The following is a 20,950-nucleotide window of genomic DNA, read 5'->3' on the forward strand; positions in this document are numbered from 1 at the left end:
TATCCAAGTCTCATACATGTCTGGTTAGCTGGTGACAACTTCAATGGAAATACAAGTACAATCAGCTGAACTCAATTTAAAATTCATTTCTCTGCGTTTAAAATCATAATTAGCATGTTTGGGTTTTTGAAAAATCTTTTATATTTTTGAAAATTTTCGATGTGCAAACTTTTTTTTTCGCTAACATTTTTGTTTTCGTCAAATCCTTACATTTTTTTAAACTAAAACAACTGAACTAGTGTAGCATTTTAAAACAAGTTTTTCGTTCAATTGTTGAAACCATGGCTGGGTAATTCTCCGCCAACTCACACAGCAGTTGCCCGACCCCTCTTCGATTTGTGTGAAACTTTGTCCTAAGGGGTAACTTTTGTCCCTGATCACGAATCCGAGGTCCGTTTTTTGATATCTCGTGACGGAGGGGCGGTACGACTCCTTCCATTTTTGACAGAGGCGACTCGTCCACCTGTTCAACCTGTTCATTGAACAGGTAGCCGATTTCATGCGGATATTTTTTTTATTTAAGTACCGCGGTGCTTTTTCAACCAGCAACATACAATTACAATTTTTGTTTGAATATACGTTAACAAAATCGACGTCCTATGTTCAGCAGCGCTGCATGCACCAAAAAAGCATTGGCTCGCCACCCTTTACTCTTTACCTCTCTTTACAACCCACCAATACTAAAGCGAGCCAGCCTGACGGGCCACGCGCAATTCTCGTCGCGTTCACACCGACCCTCTGAACGTTGGGGAAAAAATCTCCATACGGAAAAAAATCAACACATGTAAAGAGCATCCTATTCATACGCAGCGGCATTATCGATGTGTTGGTAAATCTGGTTCAATCTGAGAGCGTGAACTGACAGCATTTTTGGGAGAGAGCGAAATGCCACCCCCAGGCCTGACTTAGCTCGCTCAGCTCTGCAAAAGGTAAACAAGCCAGCGCGTTGACAGCACGTTGAGAGCATGAATAAATGAGAGAGCGCGAGAGCACCACAGATATTGCTCTATATTTGGCGCACTTTTAGGCATCAGGCTGTTTTGCGCAGACTGGTGATCGCTTGTTTTAAAACTGGAATGTTCAACTGCGCGCGTTGAACCTCTTCGATCTTCTTGGTAACTAGTGGATTCTTGCTCTACTGGAAAGTGATGTAATGTTAAGTTTAGATAGTGTGATTGATAGATTGAATTGAAACAATTGAAACAAAAAAGTACTGTGTTTTTTCCAGTATCGGGACCCATGAGAAGAATTATGATCGTAGATTCAACCATGATCGTTATTCTATTTTCAGGATGATTGTATTTAAAGCGGATGCAGTCCTAAAAAGTGCAAGATTTGATGCCATTAAATGCTCCAAAAATGACTGTGTTTATTCAGACTGTTGGTCCGGTTCACTCTAGTTGAATTTATTATTATCATATATTGTAGCATGAATTTGTTCTGTTTTTTTTTTCACTGATGCTAAAAACAAATATTTTCATTATCTCGGATTCATGTCAATATAGTTTTGTTTTTAACATCAGAAGAAGCTCTTCTTTTTATTCAGAAATTAAATTCCAAAACCATGAGGACATAACAGTGAGTAAATTCAATTCTCTAAAAATTTGACACAGGATCAAAAGTGATACGACCTGGTTCTAAAAAGTATAAAGTAAAATGTCAATTGAATTTTTAAATAGTAACCAAGTTAGCTCAATATTAGTTGGGCCTTACAAAGCCCAATAAACAGTTTTCCTTTGTGAAGGATGTGGTATTTTTCTGAACATCCTGATGAAGAGTTTTGAATTTTAGTACAATGTTCAATAACTTCCCTTGAATTTCGATAAGGATGGCAGAGCGATTGCTCTATTTTTCCACATTCGCCACGCTAATGATTAAGTCTTAAAAATACATTTTAACCAGATAAAAAAGTCTTAATCATAAGTGTAATTAATTATTTGCATAAACAGAAAATTATAATAGTATAAAAATAATAAAACATAAAAATAAAAGCCATTGGAAAGAAAAAAGCTTTAAAAACATTTTTGAACATAAAGATTCAAAAATTTACTACGATCTATTATTATAATCAATATTTATTAAAAACAACATTGTAACCGGGTCGACTTCAAGCACGAAGTCAAATCATCCAAATGAGTTGAACCAGCCTCCGGCTGAAAAACTCTATAATAAAGAATTTAAAAAAATAATATTGAACAGGTACTACATTCGGGCACGAGTCGCCTCTGATTTTTGAACATGCGAAAAAGATGTGTTTTTCAATAATTTGCAGCCTGAAACGGTGATGAGATAGAAATTTGGTGTCAAAGGGACTTTTATGTAAAATTAGACGCCCGATTTGATGGCGTACTCAGAATTCCGAAAAAAACGTATTTTTCATCGAAAAAAACACTAAAAAAGTTTTAAAAATTCTCCCATTTTCCGTTACTCGACTGTAAAATTTTTGGGAACATGTCATTTTATGGGAAATTTAATGTTCTTTTCGAATCTACATTGACCCAGAAGGGTCATTTTTTCATTTTTTTTTCGTCATCGATCATGGCCGTTCATGGTCACGCAAAAAATAACTTTTTCAAAACTTATTTTTCGTAACATCGCGATAACTTGTGATGTTTATAAGCAAACCCCTTATGTCTAAATATCAAAATTTTTGTAATTGTCTGCTCTACAACTTTGTAGAACATTGTTACACTCTAAAAAAACCCTGCAAAGTTAGAAAAAACACGAAATTTTAAAATGAAAAATTTTGTTCTAAATGAAAAAATTACCCTTCTGGGTCAATGTAGATTCGAAAAGTACATTAAATTTCCCATAAAATGACATGTTCCAAAAATTTTTACAGTCAAGTAACGGAAAATGGGAGAATTTTTAAAACTTTTTTAGTGTTTTTTTCGATGAAAAATAGGTTTTTTTCGGAATTCTGAATACGCCATCAAATCGGGCGTCTAATTTTACATAAAAGTCCCTTTGACACCAAATTTCTATCTCATCACCGTTTCAGGCTGCAAATTATTGAAAAACACCTCTTTTTTCGCATGTTCAAAAATGGAAGGGGTCGTACCGCCCCTCCGTCACGAGATATCAAAAAACGGACCTCGGATTCGTGATCAGGGACAAAAGTTACCCCTTAGGACAAAGTTTCACGCAAATCGAAGAGGGGTCGGGGCAACTTTTCCCGATTTCGTGTGAGTTAGTAGAGAATTACCCAAATCGAAAAGTTATTTGTAAAAATTTTATGAAGTGCACAGTTTTTAAGTTTTAGTGTTTTTTATTGAACAAAATGTTTTTTTTTGTTGTTGTTGCTGGGATTTGGCCTTGCTAAGTATTAAAATTAACGAAAATGAGTTTTTTTGATTTTACATCGAAAAATAGAGTTGAAAATTTTTTGTGACCAAGATTTTGTTTTCTTTTTTAATCAGTATTGCTAAAAAAATCATAACTCGGTTGAACATTTTTTGCACCTGAAAAGTTGACATTTGATGTCCCCTCAAACATATAAGAAAATAGAAAAAAAATGAAAATAGTTTTTTTTTTCGCAAATCAAGTTTTAGTGACAAAAAGTGATATTCAAAATCACCAAAAAAAATTTACCCTGTATCTTTTTTAAGTGACGCCAAATCAATCAAAAAATTCCTTCAAAAGATAAATGCAGATTTTTGAATTTTCGTATATTATTTTTGCATGAAAAGCTGCCAAATTTGTATGAAAAATTAAGTGAACAATTGTAGATGCCAATACAACAAATTTCACAGTTATAACTCCATACTTTTTCTCTCGAAACGCTCTCACGATGATGTACTTCCCAAGATGTGAGAGAGTATCTTCCGACTTTCTCTTTTTTTCCTTTCTCCATCCGTCGCGTCGATCCCAGTGGATGCTGCTGCAGGCAACGCAAAAAAAAATCGCCAAGCAAAAATTTCCGAATCTCCTCTCGACTCCAAGAGTCTTGCTCCTCCTTCTCTTTCGATGGATCGATGGACATGACCTACCTGACAATTTTCTTGCGTATGCCAACCATCCAACGAACGTCGTCTCGAACTGTGCCGGCAGCAGCTGCTTTCTTCCATTCACTTTTCGTCTGGAATTTCTCCCCTTTGCGGTGAATCGAGTTGTGTAGGTGAAAGCTCCAAGAAGTTGCAAGAAGTACTATTTTCCTCATTGAACAACCGAATATGTTGTTTTCCTCGAAGCAAAGCGGCGTGAGTTCAAAGTAGCGCAAACATTCAAACTGAAAACTCAAACAAGGAAGCCGGCAGGCAGTCGATTGATAAATTTCGCCCGAAAAAAAAGTCTCCGGCAGGTTCAAACTCCTGAAGTCAACAAACTTATCAAGGCCGGCGGTCTTTCGGTCTGGCGTCTGCTGTTATCGCATGCGTCGTCGCCGAATTCACCTTGAAAGCTTCTGTAGCAATTATAAAGAGAGTACCTTCCTACGTTTGTGCGTGTGAGTGTGCGAAATTTCGGTGAGCTTTTGGGTTGTTGTTTACCGACACAATATTGTTGGTGTGATTAGCGAAGCTGAAGGTTAGGTTAGGTTTCGATAAGGAAAATTCTCAAATTTGTACCGGCCTGGAGTGCAGTTTTGAACAAATATTTGCTCAAATCACACTCCTAGTTTATGAATAAATGAGAATTCATTTGTTAAAATCGTAAATTTTAACCAAATTTGTTTAAAAATATTTTGTTTTGAATGTTTTTTTTTACAATTCTTGTTTTTTTAAATATCTATGTTATCAGTAATTAATGTGAGAAACTTTTAGTTTCTAAAAACATTATCTTCCTCTCTTTTTCAACCTGGTTTTTTTTTTATAAAAAAAAACAGTATCAAGTTTACTCATTTTATTCAGCTCCATAATTAAAATTAAATTGTCAAAGTAAGTGCTTATTAGGGAACCCATATAAAATGTTATTATGCACATTTTTAAAAATAATTAGGACTATCGATTAGAAAATCAGCGTTGAACTTTCTATTGGGCGCAACCTTGAGTAAAAACAAGTAACTTTACGCCTATTTAAAGATATTACGGAACTAGTTGTTACATTGTTTATCTTGTTTTTTGTAATATTTTACAGTTTTTATGATGATGAATAAAATAGGACAAATTACCAAATTATCCTACCAAAACCCAACCACGAAGATTTTCATACAAAAACGTATTTTTTTAAATCGCTAATTACTCGGATCACTCTGCATTCTTCGACAAAATTGTAGAGCTTTTACCCTCTAATGCCAATGAAAAAAAAATCTTGTGTTTAGGAGGTAAGTTTTGTTCTACAAAATACATACTTCTTTTGTTTTATGTTTTTCTTGTTTAATTTTTTGTTTTGTTTTGTTTATGTTTGTTTTTGGAGTAGTGCGGTGCCTGTGTGGACGCGCAGTCCTGTAAACAAATTGCTCATGGTCGCATCACCTACCACAGTGAATCCTGACCTCATACCCATCTTACTAACCCCTCAAAACTCATGTGATACTTTGTCGGAGACGCAGTCGATTTGGCGGTCCCATCACTCAAGTATCGGCTAACATTCCCATCCACTTCCCCGTGTCTTACCACTGGTCGTGGCCGGCGTCGGTATTGATCAGCACGATAGGGACCTTTGAAAATTGCGAAGGGGTGATGATTGGTTCCTACTTTTCATCTGTGGTCCACGGAGCAAAGTTTGGGGGTCCTGGTCAATAACGAAGTAGCAGCTACGGGTAGACACCAATGCTATGCTATGCTATGTTTTGTTTATGTTTGTTTTTGATATTGTTTGGCTTGTTTTACCTCCTCCTATGGCGACCTTTTGATTTGTTTGTCAAGTCATTTATTATTTTTTTTTTTACTTGTTTTATTTTTACATTATTTGCTACAGAATGATACCATTATCATTTAGATTGTGGAAAATGCGTATAGGCTTAGTCTGAGGAACCAGAAAAATTATTGCATACTAATTTTCCCTTTAAAAATAGGTATGTAAAAAAACAGAGCCAAATTTCATCCTTAAAACATAGATTTAAAAAAAAATTTGCAAAGTCCCATCAAACAAGTCCAAATTCCAACCATAATATTTTCTAAAATTTAAAGAGTTCTTTTTTCCAATGCTGAAAATGTTGAAAAAAATGATTTTTTTATATGTTTTTAGCTCGTCTTGAGTCTAGAGGTGGAGTTGGGTTGTAGAGGGTTAAATTTTATATCTCAATCTTGACAAAATTTAATCATAATTCTGGGAAAAAATCGAGAATTTAACTAAACCCAAATAACAAGAAAAGGATTTTGGGCTTTTTTTCACCACTAAACTCTAAATTTAGGTTTCTTAAATTACTGGTATGGACTTGGTATGGACTTGGTACAGATCTTAAATATCATATTTTTTTGATAAAAAATGGAATCGGTCTTTTTTCTTTAATTTTAATTTTTGTATTTTTTTATCCGGCTGAAACTTTTTTGGTGCCTTTGGTATGCCCAAAGAAGCCATTTTGCATCTTAAGTTCGTTCATATAATTTTCCATACAAATTTGGCAGCTGTCCATGCAAAAATGACGCATGAAAATTCAAAAATTCGTATCATTTGAAGGATTTTTTTGATCGATTTGGTGTCTTCGGCAAAGTTGTACGTATGGATAAGGACTACACTGAAAAAAATGATACACGGTAAAATTTTGGTGATTTTTAATTTCACTTTTTGTTACTTAAACTTGATTTGCAAAAAAAAAACACTTTTTTATTTTTTTATTTTTTGATATGTTTTAGAGGACATCAAATGTCAACTTTTCAGAAATTTCCAAAATAGGCAAACAATCTTTGACCGAGTTATGATTTTTTGAAACAATACAGATTTTTTCAATAAATCGAAATATTGGTCGCAAAAATTTTTCAGCTTCATTTTTCGATGTAAAATCAAATTTGCAATCAAAAAGTACTTTGGTGAAATTTTGATAAAGTGCAGCGTTTTCAAGTTGTAGCCATTTTTAGGTAATTTTTTTCAAAATAATCGCAGTTATTAATTTTTTTAAATTAGTGCCCATGTTTGCCCACTTTTGATTGAAATATTTTTGAAAAGCTGAGAAAATTCTCTACATTTTGCTTTTTTGAACTTTGTTGATACGACCCTTAGTTACTGAAATATTGCCATGCAAACGTTGCAAAGGTCGATATCTCAGCAAGTAATGGTCCGATTTACTTTGTTAAAATATGAAACATTCGTGACATTTTCCGATCTTTTCGAAAACAATATTTTCAAAATTTTAAAATCAGGACTTATATTTCATAAGGGCGTAATATTGAATGTTTAACCCTTAATCTAAAAATCGTGAATACGAAAATAGGATTTGAATGGCCACTAGGGCGACAAAAAAAGGATTTCAGAGACACACCAGCTCTATTTCTTAGGCAAAACCTCTGTGCCAATTTTGAACCAAAAAGTTAATGTTTAGAAGTCGCTATAGAACATTAAAGTTAGTCAATTTTTTTTCATACAAAAACGTATTTTTTAGCCTTCTCAGGATCGAGGATCGGATCGCTTTACTCTCTTCAACAAAATTGTAAAGCGTTCAATTTTACATTAGAATCTTATCTGTTTCAGCGCAATTAACACCACCTTTCGGGAAAAAATCTAAAAGTTTGCCTTTCTCTACACATTTGAAAAAATCCCATGAAAATTTCACCTCTCAATAGCGACATCTAGACCTTAACAGACTTGAAATTTAATTGATTCAAGAATTTTTTTTTTAAACGTTTTTTATTTAATTTGTTCAAAACACTTCCGGTTAAACGCAAAGCCCAATTTATGTGTTGTTTCATCGTTTATATTCTGGAATAATTGAACTGTTAAATTTCGAAAAAAAAAAAACAAAAAACTTTCCACCACTGACGCCAATTCCACCGCGTATTGATGTCATTGAAATCGTCTGATGTCACGATAAAATATTTACCCGCGGTCTGGCGCCTTGACGTAAACGCAACCGATTTTTTTTCGCACTTTTGTACGACTTGTACAGCAGGTACTGGCTACACATATAATCCACTCCGAAAAGCTCATAATAAAAATAACCTTGTTTTCGTGGTTTTCCAATGGGGCAATATTGCCAGTTTATTACCGCGATAGCCATCTCCGTTGCCGCTTAGGTTTCCTAGGTTTATTATGCCATATCTAATAATTTTTATCAACATCTTTTTTTTTCGTTTATTTTTCCACCACAAGCCAAACTTCCGATCCATCATTCACCCACCATCCAACAACTACATTCATCTCGAACTTCATCTAATCATGCTTTGTTTGTGTGTGTGTGTGTGTAATAAAACTCACACCAACACCGCATTCGCCGGTGGGATACCTGCCGGCATAAGGTAAGAGGTTGGCCAGATCTCGTATGAAAGGTTGGAGCCAGCTTAAATTTTCCTTTTGTTTAGATGCAGCAAAAGTTAAACATGTCATGCCGAACGTGAATTTGGTATTTTTGACGTTTTTAGATAGTTTGATGGTCTGTCAAACTTTCGACTGATTCCAACCTTATGAACGACCTTGGTCAGAAATGTACAGTTGAGAAGGAGTTTTTGAACGGACAAATCTGACCATGAAAGGTTTGAAATATGAAGTATGACAGGAAGAGATATATTGTTTGCGCGATTCAAGAAAAATAGATAATATATTTTAAATCAAATCACTTTTCAAAAAATCATGAAAAAGTAATTCAAGTTAACTTTGAATAAAAAATCAGAAATAAGAAGTAAAAAAACCGTCGACTTTGTCGCTCCTTTCGACGGTCCGTTTGCCGGTCGTCGTCGTCGTCGTCAAAATATTTAGTTTGCACTACCTTGAACTCAAAATTTGGGGGTTGTTTGGTCGGGGCGGACACGCGTCTGGCTGCTGGTGGTGACGGTGGTGGACTGCTGATTCAGCCAAAGAAACACACACTTACTCACCAATACCACCTTGGAAGCGGTTCAAGTTTGCACGCGTGTTATACATTAAAACGCGATATGCGTGAAGGAAAACCCGGAAAAAAGAGCGAAATTTTGCCGGCAAAAGAGGCTTTTACAACTTGAATGTGAAAGGAAGGAAACGGCGAATCGATGGACGTGATATGGGCAAAGATTTCGATATTTGGATTTGGACTTGGGTTGTGAGTGTGCGTGATGGAACTGCTGCCTGATTGTTGACAGAATTATTTAACAGAGCTGCGGTGCCGATCGATTCGATAACTGATTCGACATTCGTTTCTAATTTTGTGGATCGAAATGTGACAGAATTGGTGAACAACAAGATTTGTTTTTGCTTTTTCATTATTATTATTTTTTGTTGAAAAATTTCTAGGAAAATAGTTAAGAGTAAAATAGTCCCAATTTGAACAGAGATGTTGGCGGTGATTTTGGGAGCAAAATACCCTTTAATTACACTAACACAAATTTGTAGTCATTTTTTGACAGTTTAACCTCCTGAGAATCACTGTATTGGCTAATGACCTTTCCTAACTCCTCTAGTCATAGTGGCCGATACGGTATAGGCACGAATTTGACAGGTCAAAGGTCTTGGGCTCGAATCCCGTTACAAAAACTGTTTTTTTTTTCATTGAAATTCATTGTTTATTTCTGTTTGGTTATTCATTGTACCGTCTTTTTTTACCAAATAAGAGAAAGACACTGAAAGATTTCAAAAGCAAGTTAACAAATCCTTATTTCAAAAGCAAGTTACAAAATCCAACTGCATCCCCTCCCTTCGGTTCCAATGAATGAAACTCGAACTGTGATATTCTTAGAAAGCATATACGACCGAAATCCACCCGCCCTCGAAACACTCGCCAGCGAAAATTCCGGCCGACGGCATCACGACCGGCGCCCTGTCATTACACACGCGACGATTGTTTTTAAAGGCGTCGTCGCTGGTCGCCGGCACATGTGCGTTTTTTGTTGTGTTAAATTTAGAACCCCCCCGGTTTACATTTGTACACGGAAATTACTTCACATTTTTTGTTGTTGTGTGCGCGGTCTTATTTTTAGAACGTCGTCGCGCATTCCGCGGATGCTTCATTGTTCCACGGGTGTGTGATTTTCTCGAATTGGGGGGGTGGGAAGATTTTCGGTTTTGGATTTTGACACGATCGAAATGGGGAAAATTACTCACTCATTAGTTGGTTTTGTATTTTTTGTCTTAAGTTAATCGATGAATTTTAATGAAAATTAATGAGACAATTATTTGATTTTTTTTTGATATATTTTTTAAAACTTTTTTCAGTTGATATCTAGAGCAAATTTTCAAAACAACCTCTGAGTCATGGATTGAATCTTAATATTTCTTTTTTTTTAAATCTTTTTTTTTCAATACATTATATCCATTATGTTTGGTCAATCTAAAATAACAATATGTGTTCCTATGATTTCACATTTTTGTACTAAATAATGACATAAGAAATGAATATTTCAAAAAATCAATTCAATTCTTTAAAGCTAGGTTAGGTTCGATTTCAAAATCAAATCAAATTATTTGCTCTACAGCATTGCCATTGGTTCGATTTAGAATGAAAAAAAAATTGTAAAATTTTCCGCTTTTCAATAAAGATAATGTTGAAATTTTAGATCAAGAGTAACTTTTGTAAGGGCTTACACATATTTAAGACATTTTTGAAATGTTGGACTTGATTTTATAATTTCGAAATTATTTTGACTAACAAGTTTTGTTTTTGGTTTTGGAGATATCACACTGGGAAAAACTCAATTTTCACCAAACTCTAATAAGTTCAAATAAGTCAAAATATGTAAATTGTAGGAAATCTTCTAAGCTTTAAAAAAAATGTTTGCAAGGGTGCTTTTGAAACCGGTGCACATTATCAAAAAATCAGTAATTTTTGTTTGCAAATTTGATTTTACATCTTTAAAAAGATTTTAGAAATTTTAATTGACAAAATATATTTTTCCCAAAAATCTTTTTTTTTTAGAAAGGCATATCAAAATTTTGCACCACCCTAAACTGAATATCTTTTTAAGGATACACAGCAATTAAGGAAGTTGTGGTCTTCTTATTCCAAAAATGTTTAACATAGGGATCCAATCCTGTAATCATCTGAATAAAAAAAAAATAGACAAATTTTGTTGTAAATCTATTTGGAAATAGTAGCATAGGGATGAATTCAAAAGTAATTCGATAGTTCCCGTAGTTTTGAAGATACTAAAATGTCTGTAATAATAATCTGGGTGCAAAAGCTCTGGTTGATGTGCACCGTTAAGTCCCCAAAAATCAATAAATTTTGCAGATTGGATAATATTCTTTTTTGAGAATTCAACTTGAAGTTAAACAGTCAAATACATTTTTTTTTTCTTCTTTGCATTTTGTTGTTTTACTCTGAAAAGTTCTGATCTTAACCTACAACTTCGCCGAAGACACCAAATCGATCAGAAAATCTCCCGAGATACAGATTTTCGAATATTCTCTTGCACATCTTGTGTGACCAGTCCGCAAAATTGCATGCAAAAACTAATGATGCAAAATGGTTAATTTTGATAAGGAAAATTCATGGACAAAGTTTCATCCAAATAGAATCAAAAAACAAAATTAAAAGTCTCGACAACAAAAAGTGAAATTTGAGAGAATTCCTCAGCCGGCCATACAAAAATTATGTCAAAATATTCTGTTTTTTTTCTGATCGATTTGGTGTCTTTGGCAAAAATGAGAAATAATCATTAATAATTGCACCTTTCACAGGGACCATTCATAAACCACGTGGACACTTTTTGAAAATTTCAAGCCCCCCCAAGCGCCAATATTTTCTTATTTTAACAAAATTTGAAAAATGTTCAATTTATTTTAATTTAATTTTCAAAAGTAAAATTATGTGCACATTAAAAAAATAATGTGTAAATTTTAATGGTGTATTATTAGAAGGTTGAATATTACTATTTTTAAGGTTTAATCTTACCTAAATTTCAGCTGAAAAAGTTACATCAGAAAAGTACTAAATTTACACATTTTGAGAGGTGAGATTACACATTTTCTCTAACATAAAAGATGTATCCATTCTTAGATGTAATATTGCCATGATTTTTTTTACTGTGTGCAATTGCGTTTTTTCTACAGAAAGTTAGGTCTATTTACATCTTAAAAAAGGTAATATCAAGCCTTCAAATTTTTTAATTGAAATTTAATTTTTTGAACTGTGTTCCTTAGAAAGTCAAGAAATTGAAATTATGGTATAGAGTTCTGCAAGAAAATGAGAAGACCTAGGTTTATTTCAGATCAAAAATTTAATTACCTTTGCAATCGAGTTCAACTAATTTAACAACGATTTTTCACTACAATTTTGAAATTATGGCTTAACTAGTTACATTCATGCAAATCAGTTGAATTTCCAAGTGTTTGTATCAGCAAACACTGAAATATTATTGAATTTCTATTGAAGGTATTAATGTATACATTTTCATCTTCTCAAAATTCACTGCTTCATCCAAATCGGCTTATATTTAGGAAAATTTGTCAAGTGGTTCATTTGTACATGACGAAGGACAAATTTCGAAAAGTTCATTTCAAAAAAGCTTGAAAATAGTTTTTTTATATCAAAAAGCAGGAATAAACTACACCGTAAAACAAAATCATGAAGGACTATTGAGAAAAAATAGGTACACGGATTATGCCGATTTTTTTATTAACATTTTTTCACAAAAACTGAATTTCCCAAAATACGTATTTTTTGATTTTCGAGATTTTTTGATATGTTTTAGGGAACATTTTAAATGGGCGTAATACTCAATGTTTGGCCCTTTTAAAATGTTAGTCATGATTTTAAAAATTTCAAAATACTTTTTTCGAAAAGATCGGAAAATTTCACGAAAGTTTCATGTTTTAACAGATTTTTTGACCATGTTTCTCTATGGCTCAAAAGTTGCGGGTTTTTATCCCCAAAAACATATCAAAAAATCTCGAAAATCAATAAATACGTATTTTGGGAAATTGAGTTTTTGTGAAAAAATGTTAATCAAAAATGTTATTTTTTTTCCGTGTACATATTTTTTTCTCAATAGTCCTCAACAATACCTACATTTTTGCCGATCAATAATGAAAAATGATTGATCAGAAAATTCATTCAAAAGTTACAGTTATTCGAAAATTAAGGTACCATTTTTGTATGGACAGCTGCCCAAATTGTATGGAGACTTGTATGGGTGAACCAATGACACAAAATAGCTTCTTTGGTCATAGGCCCCCATAAAGTTTGAGCCAAATAAAAAAATACAAATAAAATCCATTTCCGGTTTTGGTAGAGAATTGCTCATGACAGAAAAATGTGTAATTTTACCATTTTTCTTGCGTAATGTCACTTTTCAGTCTAAATTGAGTTAAAATTACATCATAAAAGAGGTAATATTCAACCTTCCAAAAGAACACCATCCGAATTTACACAAGTTTTTTTTAATTTTGAGAAATCTAAATTAAAAAAAAATGTGGCTTCTTCATGCCCACGAGATATATCTTGAGAGTCCCAAATTCCAAACATAAATTTCTTTCTCAAATTGCAAACATAAATTATATTTTGCTAAATCATATCAAAAATTATTTTAATAAAACTTTCACGAGTGATAGAAAGTTCACTTTACAGTCATTAGATACAATTTTCAGATTTTTTTTTATTTTTTGATATTTTTTATAAAAATGAAACCCCTTAAAAAAATTTTCGTTACATTCCTGTAAAATAAATAGGCACTCTTTTAAGCGATCCGACCGAGGAAAATGAAAAAAAATATTTTCCCTTTTCCAATGCTGTAATAAGATAAAAAAAAAGATTGAAAAAAAACTCAGCATCTTTCAAATTACTCTCTTAATAAGTGCTCAGTGATACTCCTTTGTTGCAGATCGCTGGTGGCGGCCTTTAATATCAATAAAAAGTTTCTCTTATCAACGCTGAAACTAATCAGATTCTTATCACATGTTAACATGATGCTGTAAGCCGAACAACGGCGTGTTCGTCATTAGAGATTGAATTTCGTCATCTGGTGAAACGGAACCACCAAGCCAGGGGTCCCGAGATGTCAGAAGAAGCTAATTGTTTGACTCTGGATTGTTTTTTAATGCCTTCAATTTCGTCTTTTTTTTTACAATAAGTTATGTTGATTTAAATAAACTTAAATTCAAAATGAACGCAATCTCGCGCAAAGCAATCAAAAACTTCGACATCAAAGTGTAACGAACTGTAACTCGGCGCGCGAATCAAAACAAAGTTGTAGGTCGTCAAGTTCAACCTCATCGCCACCAGTTGGAAAAAGGTCGAAGGTCAAACAGGGTGTTTCCTGCGTGTGTATGACTGCCACATACACTCAAACAAAAATCAAAACAAACCCGCATTCAAAAAAAAAAACGAACAGTTCACAGAACTCTTTCAGACCGGGTCTGGACGACGACGTTCTGCGAGTGTGCGTTTATGGCGGAAACTTAAATACACACTCCACACTGCTGCCAAGTCATCGAACCGCGCCGCCAGAAAGGATAAACACCTTTCGCAACTCACATCTGTCCCCCGCTGCCGTTGGCTGGCTGGCTTGAAATAAAAGCCAAACAGCATCAGCTGTTTTCCTCGTTACTGCCGGGCGTACCCTCCTCTAATCTGGTTATTCCCATCCGCCGAAGCAGACAAGAAGGATGAGTCACTACTTAATTCACCCTCTTGAGCACAGCACAGGAAGAGGTCATCAACCATGGCACAGACTTCTCGGCAAAGAGGGGCTCATCGAAAAGTGGCCAACTGACATGAACCTGACCCAGCGTCCAACTTGTGGCCACGATGTTGAGTCGTTCGGGAAAATCCCGCAATTTGGCAAAACAAACAACCTTTACCGAAGGTTGAAACGTGGTCGGCGGCGCAAAATTCCTGGAAGCAAATCCAATAAACGATCCCATCACAGGACGTGATGGTGGTGTTTATTTTTTGACTTGGTCAAAGCATTTCGCTGAAGTGTTTCAAAAGTTGGAGTGGAAGTTTATTCCTGTGCTTTCGGGAATAAATTGTATTTTAGCAACTTATTTTGAAACCTTGAGACGAAGATAGCTAAAAAGAAGTCCATTTTGCACATCAAATGTGCAAACTGTTAGGGCAACACAACAGCGAATGAATGCAAGTTTAGTTCAGAAAACGTCTTCAATTGACCGTTCCGTTCAACAACCTCCGCCGTAACTGCGAATGCATCCCGGAAGGTTGCTGACCTGAGTTTCACAGAACAGACAGACATCTCTCCCTCATAGAGGGGAGGAAGTAAACCCATAACAATAAATATCGAGTCAAGATCAGGCGCGCGCGCGTAAAAGGACCGCGCGCTCCGAGTGAGTTTAACATGCAACAGGAGGAAGGATCCGGAACAGCTGCATCTTGCGGTGAGTTCAATGGACCCGTCCCGACACGTCATGGCGGTGGCAGATCCACTTAATCTCGCCCTGTCAATGTGATGAGCAGACCTAAGTGAGATGTACCTAAAAAGGAAAACAAAATCTAGGGATCTATTCGAGTGTGAAGTCACGCACGTACTTCAAAGAGATGGTGTGTTGTACATCTTCATTTTCTCGGCGCATTTCCGGTGTTGATGGTGGAAAATTGACTTTGGATAAAAATTTCTGAAAGAGAACTGAATAAAATTAATCAGAGCAAATTGGATTGTTTGGAGTCTCGTTTGATCTTAACGTTCATGATTTTTATCAGCATTTTAAATCATGCTTCAAAAAGATAATTTCAGATTTATGGTTTTTCATTTTACTGATTTTTTTCACAGTTTCTCGGTTTGCTCGCGCGTTTCAAATTGATTGAAATTCGATTAAAAAAATGTTTTTGAAATTTTCCAAAAACAAAAAAAAGGAGCCATCTTAAATTGGCTTGGACCACCCTAATTACTAAATTAAAAATACGTGTCGAATTATTTTGGCCGATAAATCTCCTGCTTAATTTTGGATCACTTTAAAGTTAAACTTTTATATCAAATCCCGGGCAGACGGTAATAACAAAATTCATGCCATTTCAATAACAAATACTGTTAAAATAACAAAAAATGTTATGGAATCTTCTTGAAAAATCCATTTTTGCATAAAAGTTTAATAACAGTTTATGTTATCATAACTAAATTTGTTATTGGTCTGGTATTTGTTGAAAGAAAAAACAACTTGGGAATAACATTTTTTGTTATGGAAGAATACCTTCAACTGTTATTGGGATGATCGGATAAGTTGTTAAAATAACAAAAAATAATAACAAAGATTTGTTCGAAGAATAACTAAAAGTGTTATTAGTCTGTTATTACAATAACAACCCAATAACACACATTTCATAACGACGAATAACAAATCTTGTTATAAATAACATAAAATGTTATTGGCCTAGTATTTTCCAATATCAAAAAAAGTTATGCCCAAGTTATTTCCGTCTGCTCGGGATTGCTGATTATAAAGAAAAAATATATTTTTTTATTTTACATAAATCTTGCAATGTTGACAGATTTGATTTAAAAAAAGGGAAATTTAATTACTGTTAAATTTATTTAGATAAAATCACAGAAAAAGTGCTAATACGCAACCATTTTTTTCTCATTTTTTTTTAGCTTTGTGTACCTAGAATAAAACGAACGAACGAACCCTAAGATAACGAGTTCCAGCACGGAATTGCAAAAACAAATTGGAAAAATCTGGAGTTTTTTTTTGAAAAGGTTCAATAAACCAAATTTCTAGTTTTTGCTTTTTTAGTGTTTTTGAAACCGCCTTGAGTCAGGGGTATCAAAAAACACCGAAAAAGCAAAAACTGAAAATTTGGTTTATTGGACCTTTTCAAAAAAAAAAACTCCAGAAATTATCAATCAATAAAAATAAAAGTTTAGAAATTCAGCCTTGGAAATATTTTTTTTTAATTTAAAATTTAAAAAAAAACAAAAGGAATAATTTACTAAAATTTTGGAATTTTACATTCACTATGTCAAAAACAAAGCCATTTTGCATAGTTGCAAAGTTGGACTCGTGAGTATTCGAGAATATGTATCTTAAGATGGATCGATTTGTAGTCTTAGGCAAAGTTATTAAGATTTTTTTCTAAAAAAAGGTTCACTGAAGAATAAATGTTCGGCTTGGTTTATTTCACTTTTTAATGGAATTTCCAAAATACGTATTTTATTAATTTGAGATTTTTCAAAATATTTTTTGAGAGATTAAAAGAGGCACCTTTTGTGCAGGGGTTTAGAATAGTGCAAAGTCTGACATCTGGTAATGTTTTTCTTGAAAATATGGTGGTTTTTGGTAAAATTCAAAACACGGTCATTAAATATTTTAATATTTTATGCTAGAATCAAAATCAAATTTAAAATCGAAAATTACTTTTTTTTAAAAGCGGCAATTCCATTTGAAAAGAGCCTAGACCGAAAAAAGTTGTTCGATCGGGCTTAAAAAGTTTTCTGGCAGTTCCTAAGCCGAATTAATTAGACTCGTATTTTTATGTTGGGCCGTTAGAGTGACCTACACTGTGCTAGGGTAGCCCCAAACCAACCAATTTTAGCTGTCTTGGACGCAAATGAAAGCAAAGGTGATTAGTTTGCCTTTCAGGGAAAAATAATTTAAGATCCTAAACCTAAAATGGCTTTTTGACCGTGACTGGACCCAGGGGTGCCAGGTTGCCAGTTTTTTTGAGTGAAAATTTGAAAAAAAAATATTTTCTATTTCTTCCTCAAATTGTTTTATTGATGCATTTTGTTTATTTTGCAAATCTATAATGTATAAAAAGTGAAAATACACTGTTTTTGAACACAAAATTACTAATTTTTTGCCAAAAATTTAAAAATTTAAATAACAGAAACTTTAAGGGGTTACATACATGTACGAAATCATGATTTTCAATCACTCCTGAATGTTTTATGAAGATATTTCATGATTAAACTGAGTAACAGACGATTTAAGTTCAAAATTTTGCCATGCGCAAAGCGAACTGTCAAACTTAGTGAGCGTTTTTCTCTAAACACCGAGTTGATTTACGGGTGCTACGATATTTTGCGGTGGGATGGACCAAAAAAATACAAACATCAAAAACTTATAATTTTTATATGAAAAACATAAAAATATTTTTAGCTTTTTTTTAAATTAAGTTTTTGAAAATCAGCCTTCGTCATGACCAGTTTAACGAGTCTTCACCAAAATTTTGAGCCGATTTGGTCAAAGCAGTGTTGAGATATCGTGGCACCAGTTTTTTGAAAATGCTTACACCAAATAGCTATATCTCGTTAAAGATACAACCAAATGTTTTCAAACTTGATTTGGAATTAGATAAAAATACATATTTTAACGCCCTGAAAACAGATTAAAAAAATTTCAATGTGTGCTCATACCAACCTCTGACATTTGTGCCGTTTCACATGTAGGGGAAATATGCCCATTTTAAGCCTAATAAGTGGTCGTGTTTGAATGATGCTGGATACTCCGGATTGTTCCTTGAAATGCTCTAAAACCAAGTACACCAACGAGTAGAGCTACTTTTTGTGAACATTTCTGTTTATTTTCACTTTTATTAAAAGTTATGCTTTTCCTTTTACAAGCATTTAAAATAAAAAAAAAATCAAAAATGTATTCTAATCAGTCGAGTGCATTGAGCCACGCCCATTTTTCTATTTTCAGCTTAGTTCTTTTTTTCTTCCAGCGCTCTTTTGGGTCTGCTTAGTGCTTCCAAAATTGATGAAATTTTAAGCGAACACTCACAAAAAGTAGTATTTTTAGCGAAAGTTTCCTGGCAGCACTTGCTCACTCCAACAAGCGCTGCACCAGCACGTTGGTGGTGTTGGTGGCCACCCTTTGTTCTTTATTTGCCTTCGCTTCTCGCTCGGTTTTCTTCAGCCTTCGATTGGAATGGGTAGTCAAAATTGAAACGTCAAAAGACTTAGCGCGTTTGTTTTTTTGATGGTGCTTGCGAATTATTTACATTTTTCGGGATTATTTTTCAAGTGAGTGACTAACTAATGTGCAAAAGAACATGTTGCCGGTAGTTGGAAGCAATTTTTTTTATCTTTAGCGCTTTGAAATCGTTAGGGCAAGTGAAAAGATATTGATGGTGACTTCCGTTAAGCAGTTAACCTCTGATCTTGCGTGTGGATGTGTGTGCCACCAAAATGATGAGAAATGGTCTCGCGTAATAGAAATTATGATCAAAAGTGCATTAAATTTGATCTTTTTGGCCAGTAAATGGCATGAATTTGCGTGCTTACTCGAAGCGGTGCTTTTGCTGATAAGTTTAAAGCCCAAATAGTATTTTTGGAGCTTTAATCGAACATCAAACTCTCCATATGACGAAGATAGGTGTTTGATTAGAAAGGGTATATTTCCCCTATGTAACCCCTTAAATGAGTTGTTCTGAGTGTGGCGCCCCTTCAGTATCAGCATCTTCCAAGTCTACTACAAATTATACTTTTCCATAATTTCGCTGCCGGTTAGCGGTTATTGGATTCGAAGTACACATACACAAATAACCGCTAAAATTGAGATTGATTTAATTAATTTATTTTTTTTAGAAATGTTTCAGTAGGACATAGAAATAATAACACTATTTTACCAGTAGATGTTGAAGTCTAAATGACGTGAATTAAATAAATTCCCTCCCATTCAGGGCATCGAAGGGGATTCCCAGAACTGTTATGTAATGGATTTAATTTTCCAACATGCACTAGTTATTCGCAGTGAATTCCACTTGTTGACAAAGTGCAATATTTGCAAACAACAAACTCACACTATCATGCAATCATCACTGCAGTGCACTGCATGCAAAAAAAGAGTTCATCAACGACCATTTTGACGCCACGGATCATCCATAGAAAATAAAAAACAGCTTTATTTACATATACGGCAAATCTCTCACATTCACCAGCCACTTTTTCATTCATTCAGTCCATCCGCTTAGTTTATTACGACTTTGACAGTGAAATTTGAGGTCCCGCCTGAGCTGAGCTGGTGGTCACATTTTATTTTTGTCATTTTCAATAATGATGGCACCTCCTCGACCCAACCCCTGTCCCTCCCCTCTTGCATAACAATAATAATCGTAAAATAGAAACACGATTGCTGACTGTGTGTCGTGTCGATGAATGAATGGAAAATGGCGTTTTGAATGAATTGATGATAATGCGACTTTTGGGTTGAGTGGTGCTGATTCGTAGAAAAAAGTTGTTATTACAGCAAAAACAAACTCCTCTTGTTGTCTGGTAACAAGTTTTCATGAATACTTTTCACGAAATCGTGAATTAAAATTCATGATCAAAGCAAAATTCTAATCAACTTTTTCTTCTTTTCCTAATTTTTTTTTTGCAGGTCGATCTGGAGCCGGAGCTACACATCCACAGCAACCTGGACGCGGACGGGTCCGAGACGATCCCCCTCTCGGAGGACATTGTCAACCCGGGCCGGATAAAGCTGGGCCCGCAGGACTTTGAGCTGAAGAAGGTGCTCGGAAAGGGCGGCTACGGCAAAGTCTTCCAAGTGAGTATTTGGCGCCATTTGGCTGGCAATAGCTGCTAGTGCAACGCAATGAGTAATGTTCGCTGCTTTTGTTTTATGATTCAATGCAGAATGGGTGAAGGAATTATGACTTGGAAGTTATCACTCGCGCGTTGCATCTTTTATGATCGAAAGTATAAAAAAGTACTAAAAAAAAGGAACGCCATTGACTGGAAATTAAATTATTGTCTGGGCCCTTGGCTACAAGTGGGGATGATGGTTCGTTCCAAGTGTTGAGGTGATAACAACCCCAGCTAGGACAGGATTAAATGTGATAATTATATTGCTTACACGTGCCACCACATGATAGCAGGTCGGAGGAAGGAACTGGTTTGGTTGAGCACTTATGGCTGGAAAATGACCGTTCGTCACTCGTGTAACACGTTTTCTGTGTATACAGCAATTCCATTTGAAAAGAGCCTAAACCAAAAAAAAAGCTCTCCGATCGGGCTCAAAATGTTTCTGGCCAAATAATTAGACTGCATTTTTG

At 34.5% G+C, this 20,950-nt stretch overlaps 1 protein-coding gene across 6 annotated transcripts in view; it reads left to right on the plus strand.

Moving 5' to 3' along the window:
• Positions 1 to 20,950, plus strand: part of LOC6034075 (ribosomal protein S6 kinase beta-2) — a 69,225-nt gene that overhangs the window by 37,056 nt on the left and 11,219 nt on the right. For all 6 annotated transcript variants that reach the window (XM_038259946.1, XM_038259941.1, XM_038259943.1 and 3 more), the window contains exon 3: positions 20,275 to 20,442. In XM_038259946.1, coding sequence (XP_038115874.1) covers positions 20,275 to 20,442 — 168 coding nt within the window. The remainder of the gene's footprint in view (positions 1 to 20,274; positions 20,443 to 20,950) is intronic.

This window comes from Culex quinquefasciatus, chromosome 3 (assembly GCF_015732765.1).
Source record: "Culex quinquefasciatus strain JHB chromosome 3, VPISU_Cqui_1.0_pri_paternal, whole genome shotgun sequence".
NCBI classification, from domain to species: domain Eukaryota; kingdom Metazoa; phylum Arthropoda; class Insecta; order Diptera; family Culicidae; genus Culex; species Culex quinquefasciatus.